Raw genomic sequence first — 22,631 nt, 5'->3', positions numbered from 1 at the left:
TTCCCATGTCCATCAGAACTGTTTATTTTTATTTTTCTTTCTTGAGTTGTAGGAAGTTTCTGTAACAGGAAAAGGAGGTTACTAACGCAATAAACTCAGAGGAATTATATCATGGGTTCAGGTAGTATAAACTGAATGTTTCCCTCCAAAATTCGTGTTGAAACGTAATATGTGGTGTGATGGTATTTGGAGGAGGTGCCTTTGTGAGATGATCAGGTTATGAGGGCAGAACCCTCATAAATGCGATTAGTGCCCATTAGAGGCCTCAGCAAGCACCTTTGCTCTTGCTATGTGAGAATTTAGCAAGGAGGTGGCCCTCTGTGAACCAGGAAATGGGCTCTCACCAGAAACCAGATCTGCCTGAGTCCTGATCTTGGACTTCCTAACCTTCAGAACTGTGAGAAATAAATTTCTGTTGTTTATAAGCTGTATTCTGTTCTTACAGCCTGAATGGACTAAGAGAAGACTTTAGGTTTTCTGTTTTTGATGTTCACAAATGGAAAGAGAGTTACCTTTTAACTTACCCGATAGTTAGATGAATCCTTTCTGGCTTTGTGTTAGGCTGGACTCTTTCAGTTACAGGTAACAAAAACCTGACCAACTCAAAGAGGCTCACATAGAAAAGAGTGTTTCAGTACACATAAATGAGTCGTTACATATGCTAGATTGAGGTGTTTGAGAAGTGTCACCTGTTCTCTTTCTATTTGTCTTTTTCTGTCTTTACAAGGCCTGTACTTTCAATCCCCTTTTATCTTCATGGTGTGAAAGATAACTCCCCAGCAGCTCTAAGTTTACAAAAGCCTTTCCTCAGGATCCTAGAGAAAGAGTGTGTTTACCCCTAGCAGCAGTAAAAGTGTGGATCAAATGCTTCCAACTACTAGCTAGGGAGTAACTAATGAGGCACAGGTTATTTGCTCATTCCTGGGAAAGGGGCAGAGCTGTCCCTGATGGAACCGTATGAACCAAACAGGACATCTGTAGAACATGAGAGGAGTGGACGAAAATTAGGAAGGGTTGTTGAGCAGAAACAAACAAAACAAATTGAAATGTCATCCTCAACTTAACCTTTTCTGACTCCACTGTGACACTTAATAGGCTTTCTCCCTTGTCTGTTAAATAAATGTTTTCTCATATGTTTCTAAGACTATAATTCTGTACAGAATAAGCCTCACACCTATTTTTTTACTTTCAGTTGAATTGAATATACAGAAAAGTACATTTCATAAGTATATAGCTCGATGTACTTTCACATGTGGATTCACTCCCATGTAACTGGCATCAAGATCAAGAAGCAGGACTTGATCTGTGCATTAGAAGCTTCCTTATGCTCCTTTCTAGTTACTACCTCTCCAAAGGTAATTACTATCCTGCTTCCTAACAGCATTGATTGCATGAGGTCTTCCTTTTTCTGTTCTAATTCCTTGCAAGGGCAAGGTTCTAGTTTCTGTCCTTTTCTGTCCACTTACCCCTCTTCTGTTCAATTTCTTTTATGGATGATGATGTAGGGAGGGGTTGGTGTCTTGCTTCTCTTTTGTTTCTGAAGGATCCTTACCATACTCCTCTTATGTCTGTCTTTCTCTTCACCCCCTCACTGCCACATCTTCAAGATGGGACATCCTTTTCTGTATATCTGATTCTTTCCCAGAAGAAAAGCTTTACCAAAGCTCTCAATTTTGCCACTCACTTTCAAGTCCTTTTTTATAGCCAGTGCTTTGAACTACTAAGTTGAAATCTGTGTTTCATATTTTGGCATTTAATTAGATTCTCTGTGGCTTTTTTTTACCCCTTGTGTTTTGGTTTAAGTTCTATGTGCTCCTCTATCCTTTTTTAAGGAATCTGTTAGGCTTTTCCTCCCCTGGTCTCCACATTCACAGGCTTGCAGTAGTGGGGCCCAGGGAACTTTGTTGTAATTTGTTTTTTTCTCTATTTATAGGTAATCCAAAGGTCATGGTATTGTTTCTTAGTAATGCTGAAAGTGTGGGTCATATGTAGTTTTATTTGCTCTTGATTTTTTGTTTGTTTGAGAAGTTATATGGGGAGATTTTAAATTGGGTAACATTAGCTTCCAGACTTGAGATTCCACATCAATTTTTTTTAAATGTTGAATAACCTTTGTATTCCTGAAATAAACTTACTTTATTATTTTTTGATATATCACTGAACTTAGTTGCAAGTATTCAAGATTTATGTATTTTTGTTTCATATTTATTATCAATATCTATACCTATATACATATGTATATACACACAAATATCTCTATATATTTACTGAACTTAAAAGTAAATTTAAGTTAAATTAATCTTAAATTAATCCTAAATTAAAAGTAAAAAGTACTGAAAGATTTGACCCTTATGTAGTCGAGAATACTATCTATCCTAAAAGGTAGTCTTGAAAACCTCAATCATGGGGCATTGGGTAGAATAAGACTATCATAAGTCTTGTCCCTGTGAAGTGTTAGCTTTAGGCTCACCCTAGCAAATCTTAAAAGTTAGGCCCAAAAGGATAAAACTGCTTCCAAGAAACTACAGTATCCCAGAACAAAGCTAAATAATATTTGTAGAAATTGAAAAAATAGCCACCACTTAATAAGGTAAAATTCAAAATGGCTGACATCTAATCAAGTTACCATTCATTGAAAAACGCAGGTAAAGTAAGACATATCAGTGAGGAAAAAATGAATCAATCAAAACCCACTCAAAAATGACACAGATGCTAGAATTACCTGACAAAGACTTCAAAACTTATTATAGCTGTACTTATTATATTCAAAAAGTTAAGTGGAGAAAGATTACAGAAGACCTCAATTGAATTTACAGAGATGAAAGCTATAGTATCAGCAATGAAAAGTGAAGTAATGGGATTAGTGGCACATTAGATATTGCAGAAGAAAGGATCAATGAACTGGAGCACACAGCAGTGGAAACTATTCAAAATGAAACGGGTAGATGCAAAAATTGATATAGTACCAGTAAGCTAGAACAACTGATAAGTGAAATTGGAGCCCCTGAAAAGGGAGGGTGAGAGAGAGAGATGGAAAATTATTGGAATAAATAAGGCCTGAAAGCTTTCCAAATTTGATGAAAACATTCTATAGGTCCAAGAATCACAAGAAACCCCAAGCATAAGAAACATGAAAATACACCCAGGAGCACTATAACCAAATTGCTCAAACCAACTATACAATCTTAAAAGCAGAAAGAAAAAAAAAGACATGAACAGAAGACCACAGATGAGAATGACATCTGATTTCCTCTCAGCAGCAATGTATTCAAGAAGACAATTGATTAACATCTTTAACATACAGAAAGGGGAAAAAAAAGCCTGTCAACTGAGAATTCTATACCCAATGAAAATATATTTGAAAAATGAAGGCAAAGTAAAGGATTATTAATTGGGAGTGATGGATATATTATTTTAATTGTAGTGTTTTCTTTCTCTCTCTCTTTTTTTTTTTTGGTTGGTCTAGCTGAATTTTAATTTTACTGATCTTTTCAAAGAACCAACTTTTGACAATATGTTTTCTCTATATTTTTACTATTTTCTATTTAATTGGCTTCTGCTCATTTTCTTAGTTTTTTTTTGGTGTAGTTCTTCATTTTTTGAGATTTCATCTTAAGAGGTGGAAGCTTACATTGATTTGAAGTCTTCTTTTCAATATAGGTGTTTAAAGCTATAAAGTCCTTCTAAGCATTGCTTTCACTACATCCCATAAATTTTGATACGTTGTTTACATTTTCATTCAGCTTGAAATAGCAAGGTTTTGCTTTTTTATGGTTAATAGTCCATTGTGTATATATACCACATCTTTAACCATTCATCTATTAATGGACATGTAGGTTGCTTCCATATCTTGGCTATTATAAACAATGCTGCAATAAACATATAACTTTTCAAATTAAAGTTTTTTTTCCTTTGGGTAAATACCCAGAAGTGGATTTACTAGATGGTATGGTATTTCTATTTTTATTTTATTGAGGAACTGCATACTGTTTTCCACAGTGGCTGCACAGTTTACATACCCATCAACATTCCCTTTTCTCCACATCTTCACCCACACTTCTTGTCTTTTGGATAGTAACCATTCTGACTGGTCTGAGGTTATAATCTCATTGTGGTTTTGATTTGTATTTTTTCAATGATTAGTGATTTGAGCATCTTTTAATATGTCTGTTGGCCATCTGTATGTTGTCTTTGGAAAAATGTTCCATTCCTCTGCCCATTTTTAATAGGATTATTTGTTTTTTTAGTGTTGAGTTTTATGAGTTCTTTGTATCTTTTGGGTATCAACCCCTTAACAGATATATCATTTGCAAATATATTCTCCTATTCAGTAGGTTGCCTTTTTGTTTTGTTAATGGTTTCCTTTACTGTGCAGGAGCTTTTTAGTTTGATGTAGCCCTGCTTACTTAGTCTTGCTCTTGTTTCCCTTGCCTGAGGAGATGGATCCAGAAAAAGATTGCTAAGGCTGATGTCCCAGAGTTTACTGCTTATGTTTTCTTCTAGGAGTTTTATGGTATCAGGTCTTACATTTAGGTGTTTGATCCATTTCAAGTGTATTTTTATATAGTATAAAAAAGTGGTCCAGTTTCATTCTTTTGCATGTAGCTGTTCAGTTTTCCCAACACCATTTATTGAAGAGATATCTTTTCCCCATTGTATATTCTTGCTTCCTTTGTTGTAGATTAACTATATATACATGGGTTTATTTCTGGCCTCCCCAATTCTGTCCCATTGACCTATGTGTCTTTTTTTTCTGTTTTTGTGCCAATACCATACCTTTTTGATTATTATAGCTTGTAGTGTAGCTTGAAACCAGAGATCATAATACTTTCAGCTTTGTTCTTTCTCAAGATTGCTTTGGATGTTTTGGGTCTGCGTACAAATTTTTGAATTATTTGATCTAGTTCTATAAAGAAGTGTTTTTGGTATTTTGATAGGGATTGCATTGACTCTATAGATTGCTTTGGGTAGTATGGACATTTTAACAATATTAATTTTTCTAATCCATAATTGTGGTGTATCTTTCCATTTAGTTGTCTTCAATTTCTTTTATCAGTGTCATATAGTTTTCAGAATTTCTTTCTCCTTAGTTAAATTTATTCCTAAGTATTCTTTTCAGGCAATTGTAAATGGGATTGTTTTCTTAATTTTGCTTTCTTCTAGTTCATTTTTGGTATATAGAAACACAACTAATTTCTGTATATTGATTTTGTATCTTGCAACTTTAATGAATTCATTTAGTAATAGTTTTTGGTGGAGTCTTTAGGGTGTTCTATATATAGTATTGTCATCTGCAAGTAGTGAAAATTAATATGGATGCCTTTTGTTTATTTTTCTTGTCTGATTGCTGTGACTAGGACTTCCAGTACTATGTTGAACAAGAATTTTGAGGGTTGGCATCCCTGACTCATTCCTGATTTTAGAGAAAAATTTTTCTGTTTTTCACCAGTAAGGATGATGTTAGCCACTTTTAGTGGGTTTATTATGTATGGCCTTTATTATGTTGAGGTATGTTTCCTTTATACCTACTTTGTTGAGAGTTGTTATCATGAATGGGTGTTGCATTTTGTCAAATGCTCTTTCTGCATTTATTGAGACAGTCACATGGCTTTTAGCCTTTTTATTTATGTGTTGCATTACATTGATTGATTTGTAGATGTTGAACCATCCTTGCATCCCTGGAATAAATCCCATTTGGTCATGATGAATGATTCTTTTAATATATTTTTATTTATTAATTTTTTAATAAAGGTATCATTGATATATACTCTTATGAAGGTTTCACAAGAAAAACAATGTGGTTATTCTTTTAATGTATTTTTAAATTCAGTTTGCTACTATTTTGTTGAGGATTTTTGTATCTATATTCATTTGAGATATTTGGCTGTAATTTTTTTTTTTCTTCTGTAATGCTTTGTCTAGTTTTGGTTTTGGGGTAATGCTGGCCTTGTAGAATGGGCTTGAAAGTATTCTTTCCTTTTCTATATTTTGTAATAGTTTGAGAAGGATAGGTATTAGATCTAAAGTGTTTGGTAGAATTTGTGAAGTCATCCTGTCCTTGCCTTTTGTTTGTTTGAAGGTTTTTAAAAATTACTGATTCAATTGTATTACTAGTAATTAGTCTATTCAGATTTTCTGTTTCTTCCTGATTCAGTCATGGAAGATTGTATGTTTCTAGAAATTTATCCATTTCTTCTAGGTTGTCCAGTTGTAGTAGTCTGTTATAATCCTTTGTATTTCTGAGGTTTCAGTTGTAACTTCTGCGCTTTCATTTCTAATTTTGTGTCCTCTCTTTTATTTTCTTGGTGAAAATGGCTAATGGCTTATTAAGTTTGTTTATCTTTTCAAAGAACCAGTTAATAGTTTCATTGATCTTTCATGTTGTTTTCTTAGTTGCTATTGAATTTATTTCTTCATTGATCTTTATTATATCTCTCCTTCTACTGACTTGGGACTTTGATCTCGTCTTTCTAGTTCCTTTAATTTTAAGGTTAGATTTGTGATTTGTGATTGTTCTTGTTTCTTGAGGTAGGCCTATATCATTAATAAGCTTCCCTCTGAGAACTGCTTTTGCTGTGTCCCAGAGGTTTTGAACCATTGTGTTTCTGTTTTCATGTATTTTTTTGATTTCCTCTTTGATTTGTTCATTAACCTCATTGTTTGTTTAATTGCATGTTTTTTGGCCTTAATGTGTTTATGCTTTTTTTCCAATTCTTTTTCTTGTGATTGATATCTAGTTTCATAGCTTTGTGGTTAGAAACGATGATTGGTACAAAATCAGTCTTCTTAAGTTTATTGAGATTTGTGGCCTTACATGTGATCTATCCTGGACATGTTCCATGTGCATTAGGAAAGAATGTGTATTCTTCTGAGTTTGGATGGAATGTTCTCTATATATCTGTTAAAAACATCTTGTCTAATGTGTCATTCAGTGTTACTCTTTCCTCATTGATTTTCGATTTGGATGATCTAGCCATTGATATAAGTAGGGTATTAAAGTCTACTATTGTACTACTGGTAATTTTTCCCTTTATGTCTTGTAATATTTGCTTTATATATTTAGGTGCTCCTATGTTGGGTGCATAGATATTTACAACTGTTATATCTTCTTATTGGATTGATACCTTTATCATTCTCTAATGCGCTTCTTTGTCTCTTGTTACATTGTTTGTTTGGAAGTCCATTTTATCTGATGTAAATATTAACTACTACATTTTTTTTCACTTTCATTTGCATGGAATATCTTTTTCATCCCTTTACTTTTGTGTCTTCATCTGAAATGAATCCCTTATAGGTAGCATAGAGTTTTTTTTTCCCATCCATTCAGCTGTCCTGTCTTGGAGCATTTATTCCATTTACATTTAAGGTAATTATTGATAGGTATGCACTTAACAGCCATTTTGTTAATTGTTGTATTTGTAGTTCTTCCCTGGTCCTCTCTTTTCTTCCCTTTGATTTGATTTCTTTCCTTAGTGTTATGCTTGAATTCTTTTCTCTTTATTTTTTGTGTTATCTATTACATGTTATTGGTTTGTGGTTACCATGAGTTCTATATAACAGTATATATATTTGTATACATATATATTTATATGGCAATGTATATTAGATTGGTGGTGCTTAGGTTTGCACACATTCTAAAAGCACTACTCTCTTTATTATTACCCCCTCTACATTTTATATTTATGATGTCATAATTTACATTGTACTACTTTGTGTATCCTTGGCTATTTTTTGTGTAAAATGATTGATTTTTATCACTTTTGTTTCTACATTTACATTAGTTTTATATGTGATTGATCTGCTACCTTTACTGTGTTTGTTCTTACCATTGAAGTATTTTTCTCTTCTAATTTTCTTCTTTCTAGTTGTGATCTTTCCTTTTCCACCTAAAGGAAGTCTCTTTAACATTTTTTGTAAGGCTGACTTAGTGGTATTGAACTCCTTTATCTATCCTTTCATTCTAAATAACCTTGCTGGGTAGAATGTTCTTGGTTGTAGGTTTTTTTTCCATTCAGTTTTTGAATTAATCATGCCACTCCCTTCTGCCTGTAAAGTTTTTGCTAAAAAATTAGCTGTTAGTCTTATGCCATTTGCCTTGCTGTAACTGTCTGCTTTTCTATTGCTGCTTTTAAAATTCTCCCTTTATCTTTAATCTCTGCCTTTTTAATTACTATGTGTCTCACTCTGAACCTTGGGTTTATCTTATTTAGGGCTCTCTTCGCTTTCTGGGCCTGTATGTCTATTTGTCTTTCTTTCTTCAGATAGGTTTCCTATCTCTTTCTATTTCTCTTTTTCTGGGACCTCCATTATGCAAATGTGCTTTGTTTGAAGTTGTTGCAGAGATCTCTTGGCATCTTCTCATTTAAAAAAATTATTTATTCTTTCTGTTGTTCAGCTTGGTTGCTCTCCACTTTTCTGTCTTCCAGATCGCTGATTCATTCTTCTGCATCCTCTAACCTGCTGTGGATTCCTTGTAGTGTATTTTTAATTTTATTGCATGCTTCAGCTCTGACCAGTTCATTTTTATATTTTCTCTCTGTTGAAGTCCTCCTCCAGTCTGTTGAGCATCTTTATGACCATTACTTTGAATTCTATATCAGGTAGATGGCTTATCTTGGTTTCATTTTGCAAATTTTCTGGCATTTTGTCTTATTCTTCTATTTGGAACATATTCCTGTGCCTCCTTATTTTTTCTGCTATATATTAGGTCACTTGTGTCTTCTGGTCCTGAAAGCAGTGGCCTTATAAAGTAGGTGTCCTTTGATGCCCAGAAGCACACTATTCCCTGGCCACTAGAATCAAGTGCTCCAGGGTGTCCCCTGTGTGGGCTGCATGCACCCTCCTGTGGTGGCTGAGCCATTACTGCTGTGAGCGGGCTGGTGGGTGAGGCCAGCCCTCTGCCTGGCTGTCAGCAGTGGCCAAGGGGACTGTTGTGGTTGCACCGGCTTGCAAGACTTTTTCAGGTATCCAAAAAGCTGGGCCTTGGCGTTCCTTTTGTGCTCACCCCACACAATACACCCAGCCTGGCAGTTACACCACCAAAATGACCACCACCCTGTGGAAAGGAGGAGCTAGCCAGCCTCACCAGCATGCTAGCAGTAGTCTTGGAGGCCATTGCTAACATCCAGGCTGAGGGCTGGCCTTGCCCACCAGTGCACTGGCAAAGGCTGTGCCTTCAGAAATGCCCATCTGAGGATGATTATTGCTATGCAGTCTTAGTTATTATATGTTAATAATAATAATCGTAATCATCTTTCATTAGTTAGAACTCAAATAGGATGAATTGAATGTGAAACAATGTATTTTGGGCAGAATTTGGTTCTTCATTTGTTGGTCTTAAGTCGAAGATATATGTGTTTGTGGGACTAGATGGAGTGGATATTACACACTGAAAACAGTAATGAGCCTCGTCAACTTCTGATATTCAGGGGGTTTAGCATACTGCAGCTGATTGGGATAAAGTGCTTTATTTATCCCAATAAAGTTAACCACAAGGTTACAACTGAAAGAAGAAAATGTGAATGAATCATTTGCTGGCATATGTTTCTTGAATTGTTGGCTATTTTTGTGTCAAGTTTTATGTTGAGAGTTTCATGTTTTAATGGCAAAAATGTTTTCTGGAAATTTTAGCTTGGAAAAGAATACTGCTTTCCTGCTTCTGCGAAAAGCTAGGTAAAGCATTGATGTGGGATAAAGTAGCTGTGGAGTTTTTATATTCAGATTGTATGAACAGTAAACAGAGCATCTAAAATAACCACTTGCACATTGCAACAAACACATCATCATTTGCTTAAAAAAGAGTTATAATTACAGTTGACGAAGCATGGACACCATAAAAAATGCATTAGTTTGGCTTGACACATTAATTACCTGTTTTTGCAGATGTTTTTATGTATTGTTGTGTGAACAGTTTACAAAATAATTACAGGAAAGTCATATGGAAAATAAACTAAGTGGGTGGTTTCTCATCTAAATATTTTCATTCATGTGAATCTCTGTGAGGCACAGCTGCTCTATAGCAAAAGCAGAGAGATGAGGATTCTCGAAGGGTTTTTATTAGAAGGTCTCTGTCATTAGAATCACCATATTTTTATAGATTTAGCAATGTAGTTTAAAAACACTAAAATGAGAGTTTATTTAATTCCTGTGTTACTGGAAAAAACCTTGATTTTGATCAGAAGACATGTAGATATCTGTATTTTAAAGTAAACAAAACCCTAAATGGAAAGTAACTGCTCTTTTAGCACTAGCACATTATTAGGCACTTTGAGAGAAAGTTTAGTCATCATTTTATAATTACTTGAGTTACATAGGTTTTATAACTTAACGGTTTAAATTACATCTTAATAATTAAACATTGAGTCTTGAAAAAATTGCACAGTTCAGTTTATCTGTTCTCTTTTAGCAAGTATTGAAAATGTTAATCTGCTTTTTCTTAGCTTACTGTGTCAACATTAATGATCTCAGTGTGTTTCATTTGAAAAATAACTAGGTCATTGTACAAGCATATCATACTTTTGCAAACTGTTAAGAAACACATTTTCCAAAATTGCAATTGTCAAACAATAAAAAGAGAGTTCATAGACTTCATTTTATTTTACACAGATTACTTAGAATATCTGTGCTGTATTTCCCTCATGGATACTGTTACGGCAGTTTTTCATAAAATTAAATCAAAATGTAGATTCCTTTTAGTATAACCATGCCACTATTATGCCATATTCCTCTGTATTCCCATTTTATGCATTTTACCTACACAGATGATAAAGGCAATGATTACATACATTTTCTGACATGTATTTAATGTAAGTATTTAAGTTAGAGAAAGGCACTAACTTATAGAAATAGGTAATTGGAGCATCTCTAGGCATGAAGGTATTGCTATCAAACTGTAATATTTATGCAAAATCATTTGCTTTTCTATTCATATAATGAACTTCTATTGAGGGTCTTCCATATGTAATATTCTATGGCAGTATTAAAATGACTATAAATATTGTGATGACTGTATGTCTGGAACATAATAGATGCCTTCTGAAGGTGGTAGGAATAAAAGGGGCAGGAATAAATGGTATGGAGAACCTTTTCACTTTAGTGGTTTAAAGAAAGCCAGTTGCTGCAGAGGATCTTCTTTTTTATCCTGACGTGGGCCTTGATACATTCTTTGAATTGTTTATCTTGGAATGTATATCTTCATGTTAAATCAGTCTGAAGAAAGATGGGATGGGGTCTGTTCTAATTTTGGTATACATTAAGTCAATTTAATTTTTAAGATGGGGACACATAAAGAAGTCTATGAAACTTCTAGGATTGAGAAGAATTAGCTGTTCATAATAATTATGCTGATTATATCATCACAGAGTAAAAACATGTGATTCAGCATCATGACATCAGGAAAACAATTGTTGGACTTTAGAGCCTTCCACAGGTTTGTCCCTTCTCTTAACATACTGCTTACAGCCAGTGAAAGAGTGAGCAGAAGCCCTTGAGGAGGTTTGGGGGCTTTCTGCATTTATCAGTATGGCAGATAAAAAGTTCCAGTTTATGTGGAGTTTCATTTCCAAATTTTTCCTTATCTTATTTTTATTCTATTTCATAAGGCAAAATTTTAGCTCCTTAGTTTTAATTCTTTATTTCTTTTTCCTTAAATATATTTCTAGCTTTTATAATCTCTTTATCTGATTCTTTTAGAAGCCATTTGATTAGAATATAAGGGATACTTAGGGGATTGATTGTCTATCTACCTATCTAATCAATCTGTCTATCTATCTATCTATCTATCTATCTATCGATCTATCTATCTATCTATCTATCATCGACAATAATTTATTGTCAAAAAGAGACTGGCCAGGCAATGTCGTTTTGAAGGGATTGAATGATTAGTCTTTTGGGTTATTCCCTTTTAATGTTGCAAAAACAAAGAAAAACAGGTTCAGGAGAAAGAAATTGTTGTATCTAAGAGAAGGTTGTCCCTGTAGGTATTCAGTGCTCTATGATCTAATGGTGTGTTAGTTTTCATTCAGTATTACTGTTAGAGGAAAACCAAAACTGTTAAGCAACATAGAAAGCAATCATACATAATTGAGGCAATGCTGGGCATGAATATTATTATGACTTTTGCTTTTACTATACTTTGCTTTTTGCTTTTCCCATGACTTTTGCTTAGTGTACTTAGAAAGAAATTGTTGAATCTAAGAGAAGGTTGTCTCTGTACATATTGGGTGCTCTATGATCTAATGGTGTGTTAGTTTTCATTCAATATTACTGATACAGGAAAACTGAAAACTGTTAAGCAACATTGAAAGCAATTGTACATAATCGAGACGATGCCTGGGCATGAATATTATTATGACTTGTACTTTTACTATACTTTGGTGAAACTTTGAACTTCTAGGGGTCACTTAACACCTGGTTTTGAAAAAAACATTAATAGGGGATTGCTTAAATGCAAATGGAAAGCAAATTCCTTGACTGACTGGGTTTGTGTTACATGCGGAAAGGCTGATGGCTCCAGAGTTGTGGTAGACGTACAGAACCGTAAATTAACTGCTCTCCTCAAGGTTGCCTTTTGTTGTCAGAACACTTAGCATAAGTCAGAAATGGTAGGCTATACCTGAAAAGAACAAAAAAACCATTAAATATAATAAATCAGCACTTAAAAAAACTATAGCCACCAAGGCCATCTCAAACAGGCGTATTCTTTTATGTGACTAAAGTTGTTTAAAAAAAAAAAGGGAGCACCAACATACAAACACTCATTCTGTTAAACCCAGGTTGTTTTGAATGTTCTTGCTGATGTGTTAAGTCGGAGTGAACACCAAGAATGCTTGATCAAGATTCCAGTGGCAGGGCCTCTTGAAGAGTGTTTGTGGAGTAAAGAAGTAGAGATAAGAATGTAAAATGTGACCAGAGTCTTCTGTGGGGTCTGAATTCTGTGCATGTGGCAAAAATCAAGTATAGTCAAAATACTCTTGGAAATCCCTTAAAATTTCCCATAAAGTACAAATGTAGACATACTGTCTTGTCTAATACAGCCAGTTCTTCCAGTATCGTCATTCTTTTGACCCAGTGATGAGACATTAGCTATGTTCTAATCTGTGAAACTGATTTTCATTAGTTCTGTGAGTAAAGATACCGTTTTCTTTTTTCTCTCCTGTAGCCATCACCCAGATCAAGATATTGAACATTCTCACTATTTACACCCTCCTTCACTTTTTTTTTTAATGGTAAATGAAAAAAGACCTTTGTTTTCCAAAGAAATCCTTGGGTAACAAGGGTGTTTGAGAGGCCAGTTTTTCTCAGGAAAGCCCATTTTCTTTTACATAGTGTGAACTTCATACCTCTTTGCAGCTCTCATTTTCCCGTGTGCTTGTCTGTCATCTTCAGTTTCCTCCTCTCTGATTCTACCCTGCTGTATTGTCTGTGAGGCTCCTAATAGTTTATTTTTCTCTTCTCTTTGTTTCCATACTTACTTGTACCTGCTCTGTACTCTGTATTTTTCTTACTCTATTCAGTAACAATAATCTAATTCAAATTCAGTGACCAGAAGTGTGGTATCATAAGACCTGATTGAGGTTTAGACTCTTAACATTAGTTTCGTAATTGAGAAAGCCATCTCACATCCCTGAGCCTTAATTTGCTTAGTTATAAAAGGAAGATAATATGTCTTGTAAATAGAATTTGATGTAATGAAGGAGTGTCAAGTGGCGATGGCTTCTTGACTAAATTAGAATTTCACAATTCCATTATAGACTGTGCCTTCTATAAAACTTCTCTTAGTAACTTAAGTCAGAGTTGGTGCTATGAGAAATGCAGAATTGGCCAGCCAAAGTTTCTATTTCATTGGCAACTTTGGAATTTCTCCTCAGCTACACTTTCTTCTTTCACAGATTGTACTCTGTAATCACCATACACCCATCCTCTCTCCTGATGAGAAATTGATAAGGTAAAGAAATACAGGTTGGCAAATATGCGTAAGTATAAGTCCGGGGAAAGGAAATCCCGGGGCAAAATACCTCAAAAAACCGAAATCAGTGAAAGGGAGAAATAAAGTTTAAAATCCGTTTACTGCTCACAAACTGTAGTCCCGGGCCGTCTCTCTTTCCCGCATCAGCAGAAGCAAAATCGGCCCTCCCCTCACCTCTCAGGTACAGGTAAGCCCTCCTTGCCCAGGTAGTTACCCACTCATTTGGAGATGAACTTCTCTCCACCCCTGAGGAATGATGCAAATGCACTAAAGCCATACTTCTCTCCACCCTTGAGCACCTGTTGATATGCAGATACACTAAAGCCAGGTGAGATATTCTGGAAATATTACAGTTTTACCCACAATAAGACATCTGTTATGGTACACCAGAACTTTTTGACATAAAGGTCAGTAAATAATGGGAGCAGTTTTTCTCTTTTGAATGTCAAAGCCCAGGGGAAATTTTTAAAATTTATTTGTTTTTAATTGGAGGAAATTCTTGCTTTATCTGAATGATGAGCAGAAATGCAGAGAAACTTTTGAAGATATTTATTTATTTTTAGGTAGAATGTAAAATATCCATTTAAAAAAGCATTTGTAGAATGTCTGCCTGGGCATATTACTGAAGAAATAATAGCCACATTACCTACTATGGGATTAAAAGTTGGATTCCAGATAACCTACTTTTCATTGAAAAAGAATCATTATGGGCTGGGTATGAGTCTTAAAATGAAGATTAAGGAATTAAGGAGGTTAGAATTGATTTAAAAATTTTAATCAATTAAAATCTGTTTACAATCAGTTATCAGTAATTTGATGTTAGGATTATTCTAGAAATCTACAGATTAGTCTTTTCTTTTTGTTGCTCACAAACCTCAGGAAGTATCCAGCAGCAGAAATCTGCTAGAGTGGTTTTCATCCTGGGCTGCTGCTATTGATCAGCAGTGGTTGTGACCTACTTTTAAGGGACTGATAAGGAAGGAGTCATAGGCTGTATATTTAAGGTAATATTTAAAAAGCCTTCCAGAATTTCCATCACTTCATGGTTGTTTCCATGGAAGCGGAACCACTGTCATCAGCAGGAGTCCATTTCAACTGCTGGCTTCCGGTTCTTGTTTCTCTGTTTCTATGGAGACTGCCTAGAAAGCGGCAGAAATACCAAAAGTTTAAAAAACAGTCATTTGATTACAAAATAGAGTTTTAACTCTAGCTTTAATTAGGTGTTCCATAATGTTGGCCTTTTTGAATTTCAAATTATTTGGGGAGGCAAGTTGATTCCTTTAGAATAAAACACGTTTTCAAAGTTTATTCAAGCTTAATCACACTGAATTAAAAAACTAAATATCCATAGTTTCTGTTACAGTTGAGCCTAAGATGAATAAAAAATTCCAGATGGGGATTTATATTGGGGCTTGAAAAGCATAACCTGAAACGAGAAGACCTAATGGCAGTGAGAATCGCAGTTAGAGTCCATGAAGAGCAAACTCAAAATGGAGGGACTAGTAGTGTGTAGAAATAGTGACTATTTCTTATTTATATGGCACATTTTACCTTCAGAATATGTTATAGTTAGATAATTTTTCAGATTTTATCTGTTTTTCAACTAAGTAAGAAGAAAAACCTTGGGTTTAGAAACTAAGTAAATGTTAAGGATAGTGGCAGAACATTGATATTTTAATTTTAATGGAGGTTTGAAGAGTTGGACAGTTAATAAAGGTAGATTGTTCCACAGTTAAAAAGTAACAGATTTTTTCCCCCACCAAGGCTAGTTATATTTTTGAATTATTCATAAGGGAGAGAAGAGATGGAATAGTAATGTAAAAGCTGTGAAAGAAAAGTTATTTAGCAGACTTGCAACCCCAATTTTGTTGCAGTTTGTCTTTGAGGTCTGTGCTCAGTCAAGGTTCTTAGGTTCGCATGTGACAAAATTGTCATTGGAGCTATGTAGGCAAAGGAGGGCAGGAATCAGAGACCCCAGGCACGTTAGGATCTCTTTTTTTGTCTCTCATAACTGCTTCTCTCTGTCAAGTTCCTTCTTTCCGATTAGCTTTTTACGCACTGGCAGAAACTGTGGCTGCTGGCATTTCTCACTCCTCTTAATTCCAGCGTTAATAACAGAGAAGGACTGATTGGCCCAATTCTCCCTTCTCTCATTGTGGCCAATAGGTGGGGTTCTATGATTGGCTCAGCTTGTGACAAGGTGTCTCACCCTTGGCTAAACAGCAGTGACTAGAGGGACTGAGACCTGAAACAAAATAGCAGCTTTCATTCAAATCACTGTGAAAGGTTGGTACTTAATAGGGAAAGAGGTGGAGGGGTTTGAAGGGGAGGAGAAAGGCTTTTCCTGCAGAAACAAAAAATTCTGTTCCAGGCAGAAATAAGAAGAGGCTTTTCCACTGGAAATCTTTTTGAGGGGAAAGTATCTGCTTTACACAAATAATTCAGTTCACTTTAGTTCAACAAACCAGGTAACATTATTTTTTGTAGGATTTGGTTTTGAGAGAATAAGAAGATTGAAAACCTTCACCATTTAGTGCTTCCACAGTACCTTTTATTTATGTTGTCTCCTTTAATCGCCACAGTTGTTTGAGATGTGTATTTCCTATTTAGAGAACAAGGAGAAAGTTCAGAGACTGGAGAGGATTCACTTGTCACATGACTAGTGAAAGGCAGAGCCAGAATTTGGAACACCAGGGTGTTTGGAATCCGGGGCACTTTCTATTGTATGATACTTGCTTTTTTGGTAACTTCATTCAGAAGATGCATAGGGTGAATTATAAATACAGTACAATGTATTAAGTGCTTTGATAAAAAGGAGTCATAAGAAGCATAGAGTATTCCTTATGAAAGGAATTTTAGAGATAGTGTAGTGCAGTGGTTTTCAAACTTTTTGACCTTCAGCCATGGAATGAAAATGAAATGTCAGATCATAGTCAAGTGTATGCAGTGGGTAAAAAAACATAGGATCACCCCGCTCTGGAAAGGTGCGGGGGGTGGCCAGTATTTCATGGGCTAGACAACCTCTGTTTTGAGGTCTTGAGGTTTTTGGAGGCCACTTTCAATACCCTTTGTCTAGGGAAACTGAGAGCCAGACAAAGTAAATGACTTACTCACTTTTGCATAAATTTTGTATTACAGGGATCTCAATCATAGTTTTGCTTGCAGTTGTAAGGTGTGCGACAATTTGTTGTTAATGAAAAACCATGAAGCTTACAATAGTCAGAGTGAATTCAGAGTTACCACAAATAATTTTATTCTTCAGTTTGGTGATACTTTTACAGCTTACCATATCCATGTCACAGCGCTTATTGAACCTCTGTTGCACTTAGTCCTATTTGTTGAGTTGGATGATTGTATAACAAAAATTATAACAATAGTTTTTTGTCTGCAGAGTTTTTAATACTACATTTTTTATGTACCAACTCCTACAAAGTTCTCTATCGTTTTGAAAAAGGAGAGTTTCAGAATTTAGATAAATGAAATTCATGGAGGTAATATTTAGACCTTGTTGTCATTAATAATTTCAATGTCTGTTCCAATTTTGAATCTCTCTTCTTTCCACTTAGAAAAATGAACAAGCAGTGAATTGAATAAAAGAAAGTTAAGCTTCAGATTGGATAAAAGAAAGTTGATTTATTTTTCAGGTGTGTTGACTCATTTTCTCCTTTTAGGCGAGTCCAGCCCTACCCGTCGAGAAGCTGTGAAGAGAAGGACAGCGGAGTATCTCATGCGAGCGGAGTCTCTCTCTGGCCTTTATGGAAAACCTCAGCTTGATGATGTATCTCAGGTACATGTTTTGTTTCATTTTGTATTTTCTTTAGTCATTTTTGCTGTCTTGTATCTCGGCTTTATTTCTATTTAGAATGTTTGAGGATTTTGGTCTTTGGAATTTTATCAATAATTTTCTTACAAGTGATTGATTGGTACAAAGAAAGCACTGAAGAAAACCACCAAAAGTGGAATAAAATGAGACTTGCTTTCTCCTTCTCTTTCTCAATCCTTTCTTCTTTCCATCACCCCTAATATCCCCATGTGTAGAATGAGGAAAGTTAAATCTGTGTTCTTCTTCAATTCCTGTACGGTTTTAATGAGTCATGCTGAAACATAAGTCCTACAAGAAGCTGCTATAGATGACCTAGAATTATAAAAGCATAATTTCAATAAGAATGTTTAGTTATTTGGGACTTCCTTTAGTTTTAAAGCAGGTGAAGCTTAAAACATTAGAAACATTGTGGATTATTATTACTGTTTTTATATCATATCTATCTGGATTTAGCAAATTTCTGGAAGAAACTTTTCTGTTATTTTTTTCCTTTATATTAAACTAAGTTTTGTCTGATGCAATTTAAGAATCATATCTTCTAGAGATGGGAAGAAGTGTTTATTTTCTTAATTGTTCTAAGAGGTAGGCAGGATTGTTCATGTCCCAATTCTGTCACTTGAAGGCATAGAAATTGGACAAGATACTTAACCCTAGCTCTTAGCTTCAGTCTGTGCATCTGAATAATGAGGACAATAGTAATTCCTTTTTGGGTTGTTGTAAGCATTAAATGAGTTTAAAAAAAAACCACTCATATGTATTTGTGCATGCACATACACGCACGCACGTGCACACACACACACACAAATGCAAATGGAGTGCCTACCTCATAAAAAGACTGAGCCTGTAAGCCAAGCTTATAAGACTAAATAAGTTTTGGCTTTTTTATCTGTCCTCATAAACTGCTTTATATACTGTCTCCCACATTTTTTAATGCTTATATACTTTTTGGAGATTATAAAATGTCTCAATTTTCTAGTTTAAAAACAGCCTAGTATTTAATATTGACTTATTGGACAATTGAAACTTTTTGTTACTGATTTTCTGAGCCCTTTTCATTTTCTGTGTGACCAGTTATCAAAACTATACTTACTAGTGAGAACAGTTTGATATAACAGTTTGGCCATTTCTTTTAGAACAAAAAGATTATATTTCTATTTATTTTCCCCAAGTAATGGTGACTTACCCTCAGGTTATTTAAGGACAAGTAGTGAACCCTATTCCAGATGTGGTTTGGTGGACCATCAGCATCAGCATCACCTGTTAGGTTTACAAATAAAGAATCTTAGGCACCCCTCCCCGCCCTGCACCGCCATCAGAATCTCCATTTTAGCAAGGTCCTCAGGCATTACACATCTGTGTTCAGGTTTGGGAAGCACCACACTAATGGACTGGTAGGAATGGTGATAGGTCTCATTGAGAACAGGGAATCATATCAAGTGAAAAAGACTGTGGCAGAATAAATAACAACTTAAAAAAAAAAACCCAAACAAAACAAAGGTTTAACAAGCTTCACTTAACCATTTAAAGAATGTAATGAAAGAGTAAATAGGTTTTACTAATATGCCTAACTCAAATCCACTGGGAGTGGCTGCCAAGAGCACTGTATTGCGGAACAGAGTGTGGGACTCACGAAGATGGCTGCCATGGACTTGAGCAGTTGAGTGACATGTACTTGCTGTCTTGAGTTTTTGAAGGTTGTTGATCATGATATATTCTTGTCTTTTCCACCTTCATATTTTGTTTTGTTATACATGAATACCACTACTACTTGCTTTTCTAGGCATCTTTTGCTACAATAGCTAATATATATGTATATATGAGAATTATACTTTTTCCATTATGGAAATCAGCCACGCTACTTAGAAATATATTGCATTCCTTCCCCTTCCACCTGCCCCCACCCCCCAGTTGGCTGAAGCTTCCCAAATGTTATATTACTTTATAAGTAAGATTTAATCCCCTCTGATCTATTACCTCGTTTTGTCATTTTAGACAATTTGCTTAGTCTTGCTGCTTCTCAGTTTTCTCATCTAAAAAAAAGAGAGAGAATGTTGGACTTGATCTCCGTTTCTTTCTGTTCTTAAAATTCTGTGGATTTCTGTTTCCTTTTGCCATCTGAAAAACGGAATAGATCTATAGGGATTCTACCCAATTTAAATGCTGCATATAAGAAATACAGGATTCTTTTATTGATGGTTTTATTTCATGATCTTTCTTTGTTCGTTTCTCTGATCTTAAACTTTCATAGATGGTTAAGCTAGAAAGAGAACTTTAATGATCACTTTGCCTTTGGTCTTTCCCCATTACAATTTCACCATTCCCATCTTCGCAAAAGTAACCTTACTAAGTCCCTGTTTTCATTGGGTTGTTTCTTATACAAAAACTTGTTTTTTCCTCACCAGTCCAGTTTCCTTCTGATGCTATATGATATACTTTTCCTAACGTAATTTCTACATAGCACGTAAAATCACCTTTCCTTCTACTTCTTTCTAAGCCCACCATTAATTATACATTAACTAGTGACTTAACTCTGTTGTCTTGTAATTTAAAAGAATTAAAAAAAATTATTTAACTTCTCATGCATTTGGCTTATCTTCTCAAAAAAACTGTAAACTTTTTGAGGTTAGCGGAGTGGGCCTTTTGATGATTTATATCCTTTTCAGTTATGCACATAGTGAGCACGTAGTCATAAGTTACTGAAAGGTGCAGTAGAAGTTTTGTAGTTTGCTATCTTTGTAGTTGAGGTTGCTAAACAAAACTAATAACTTTCTTTGGAAATGGAAAGATCCAATGAGATCAGTGAATAAGAAGTTGTAGTAAGTAGGAGATAGAGACGTTGGATGCCTTTGGCCCTATTTGCAAAGACAAATGTAAAGAGTAAATTATCTTTGGAAGTATTCTTAATTTTTTTATTTTTTTAAATTTTGGTATCATTAATCTACAATTACATGAAGAACATTATGTTTACTTCTTTGGAAGAATTCTTTTTCCCTCTATAACATATCTTCAACATTTTTCTTACTAAAATTGTAAGCAGTTCTTCAGTCTTTCTTGATAATAGAGTAAGGGGAGGTGAATTTTTGTAGAGTACACTGCAAACAGTAAAGAGTTGGGGTCTAGTCTAGGAGTTTCCATTGCTCTTTATGACCACACTGAACCATTCTGAACTTCCCTTTATTTATCTGTAAAATGGGGATTATAATAACTTCTTATAAGTACTACAGTCAGGGTGGGGTTGGGGAGTAAAGATGAAATCTTAGTAATATAAATTAAGGTAGAAGAGACCATCTCTGCTATATGTCTATTAAAATGCCCTGCTAAATGTTTTTATAGCCTCAAAAATTCCCCTTGAATTTTAAGCTTATTTAGTTAGGCAGAGATGTATCTTTTGTAAATGTCATTTAGAGTCAACACCTAAGTGAGATATTAAATAAATATTTTTTTGGAAACATATCCCAGGGTAAATTAAGTCAATTTAAAAAGATTATTATTGTCCAGTCCAATTGCCACTATCACCAATGTACTCTAGTTAAGTGTCTTTAAAAAATAAAGTCATCTTTTCTTAATCAAACATCTCTTTAGGCATATTAAAGTTAGTATTTGCTTGCAAAATCTAAAAAACAAAAAAAACATTGCTTTTAGACAATGTCACAAATAATAAGTGTAAATGACCCCTAATTTATCTTTGCAGCCTCCTTCTCCTTTCCCTCCCCTCTTCATCTTTCCTCTCTTTTCTGTGGTTCTGCTCTCCTTCTAACTAACATGCTAGGCACTGTGAATATAAGATGAATAAAGCATATTTCCTGTTCTCAAGGAGCTTCCTGTCTAGAAATGTTGGTCTGTACAAGGCCTGGACATATCATAAATGCTATCCCAGTAGCTCTGTTAATCATGACATTTGATTAACCTGGATTTTTATCTTCTACTCATGGGGGAAACACTGTTTCCTATATATTCAAATAGATTTTTGACAACAAAAAAGGTCTGCTTTGTGGCTATAATAAGGCTTTGTGTCTCCTATCATCCTTTGTAGCATCACCATTTTTTTTTTTTAAATATATATATATATTTTTTTGTGAGGGAATCTCTCATATTTATTGATCAAATGGTTGTTAACAACAATAAAATTCTGTATAGGGGAGTCAATGCTCATTGCACAATCATTAATCCACCCCAAGCCTAATTTTCTCAGTCTCCAATCTTCTGATGCATAACGAACAAGTTCTTACATGGAGTACAAATTCTTACATAGTGAATAAGTTACATGGTGAACATTACAAGGGCAGTCATCACAGAAGCTTTCGGTTTTGTTCATGCATTATGAACTATAAACAGTTCAAATATGAATATTCATTTGATTTTTAAACTTGATTTATATGTGGATACCACATTTCTCTATTATTATTATTTTTAATAAAATGCTGAAGTGGTAGGTAGATACAAGATAAAGGTAGAAAACAGAGTTTAGTGTTGTAAGAGAGCAAATGTAGATGATCAGGTGTGTGCCTGTAGACTATGTGTTAATCCAAGCTAGACAAGGGCAATAGACATCCACATATGCAGAAGATTTCTCTCAGAACAGGGGTGGTGAGGTTCTAAGCCTCACCTCTGTTGATCCCCATTTTCTCACCTGATGGCCCCCCTGCAACTGTGCCTGTCTTAGGTTGTTCCTCCCTTGAGGAATCTTACCTGTCTCTGGCTAACCAGTCAGCATCACCATTTTAATATAAAGATGAATATAGCATTGCTCTCTGGTTGTAAATGCTAAATGAGGTGCCTGGAGTTTATCTAGTGTAATGTTTCACTTTACTGATAGGGAAAAACTAAGACCAATGGATGGGA

General features: G+C 34.8%; 1 protein-coding gene across 12 annotated transcripts in view; it reads left to right on the top strand.

Moving 5' to 3' along the window:
* RPS6KC1 (ribosomal protein S6 kinase C1) overlaps positions 1 to 22,631 on the top strand; it is a 307,376-nt gene that overhangs the window by 82,036 nt on the left and 202,709 nt on the right. For all 12 annotated transcript variants that reach the window (XR_008999393.1, XM_057507968.1, XM_036912511.2 and 9 more), the window contains one exon: positions 17,638 to 17,753. Coding sequence is in view for 11 of the 12 variants with exons in the window: in XM_057507968.1 (XP_057363951.1) it covers positions 17,638 to 17,753 (116 nt within the window). In the remaining variant the exon portion in view is untranslated. The remainder of the gene's footprint in view (positions 1 to 17,637; positions 17,754 to 22,631) is intronic.

The sequence above is a fragment of the Manis pentadactyla genome, chromosome 9 (assembly GCF_030020395.1).
Source record: "Manis pentadactyla isolate mManPen7 chromosome 9, mManPen7.hap1, whole genome shotgun sequence".
Taxonomy (NCBI): Eukaryota; Metazoa; Chordata; class Mammalia; order Pholidota; family Manidae; genus Manis; species Manis pentadactyla.
The sequence above is the reverse complement of the archived record's forward strand: the minus strand, read 5'-3'. Positions and strand labels throughout refer to the sequence as shown.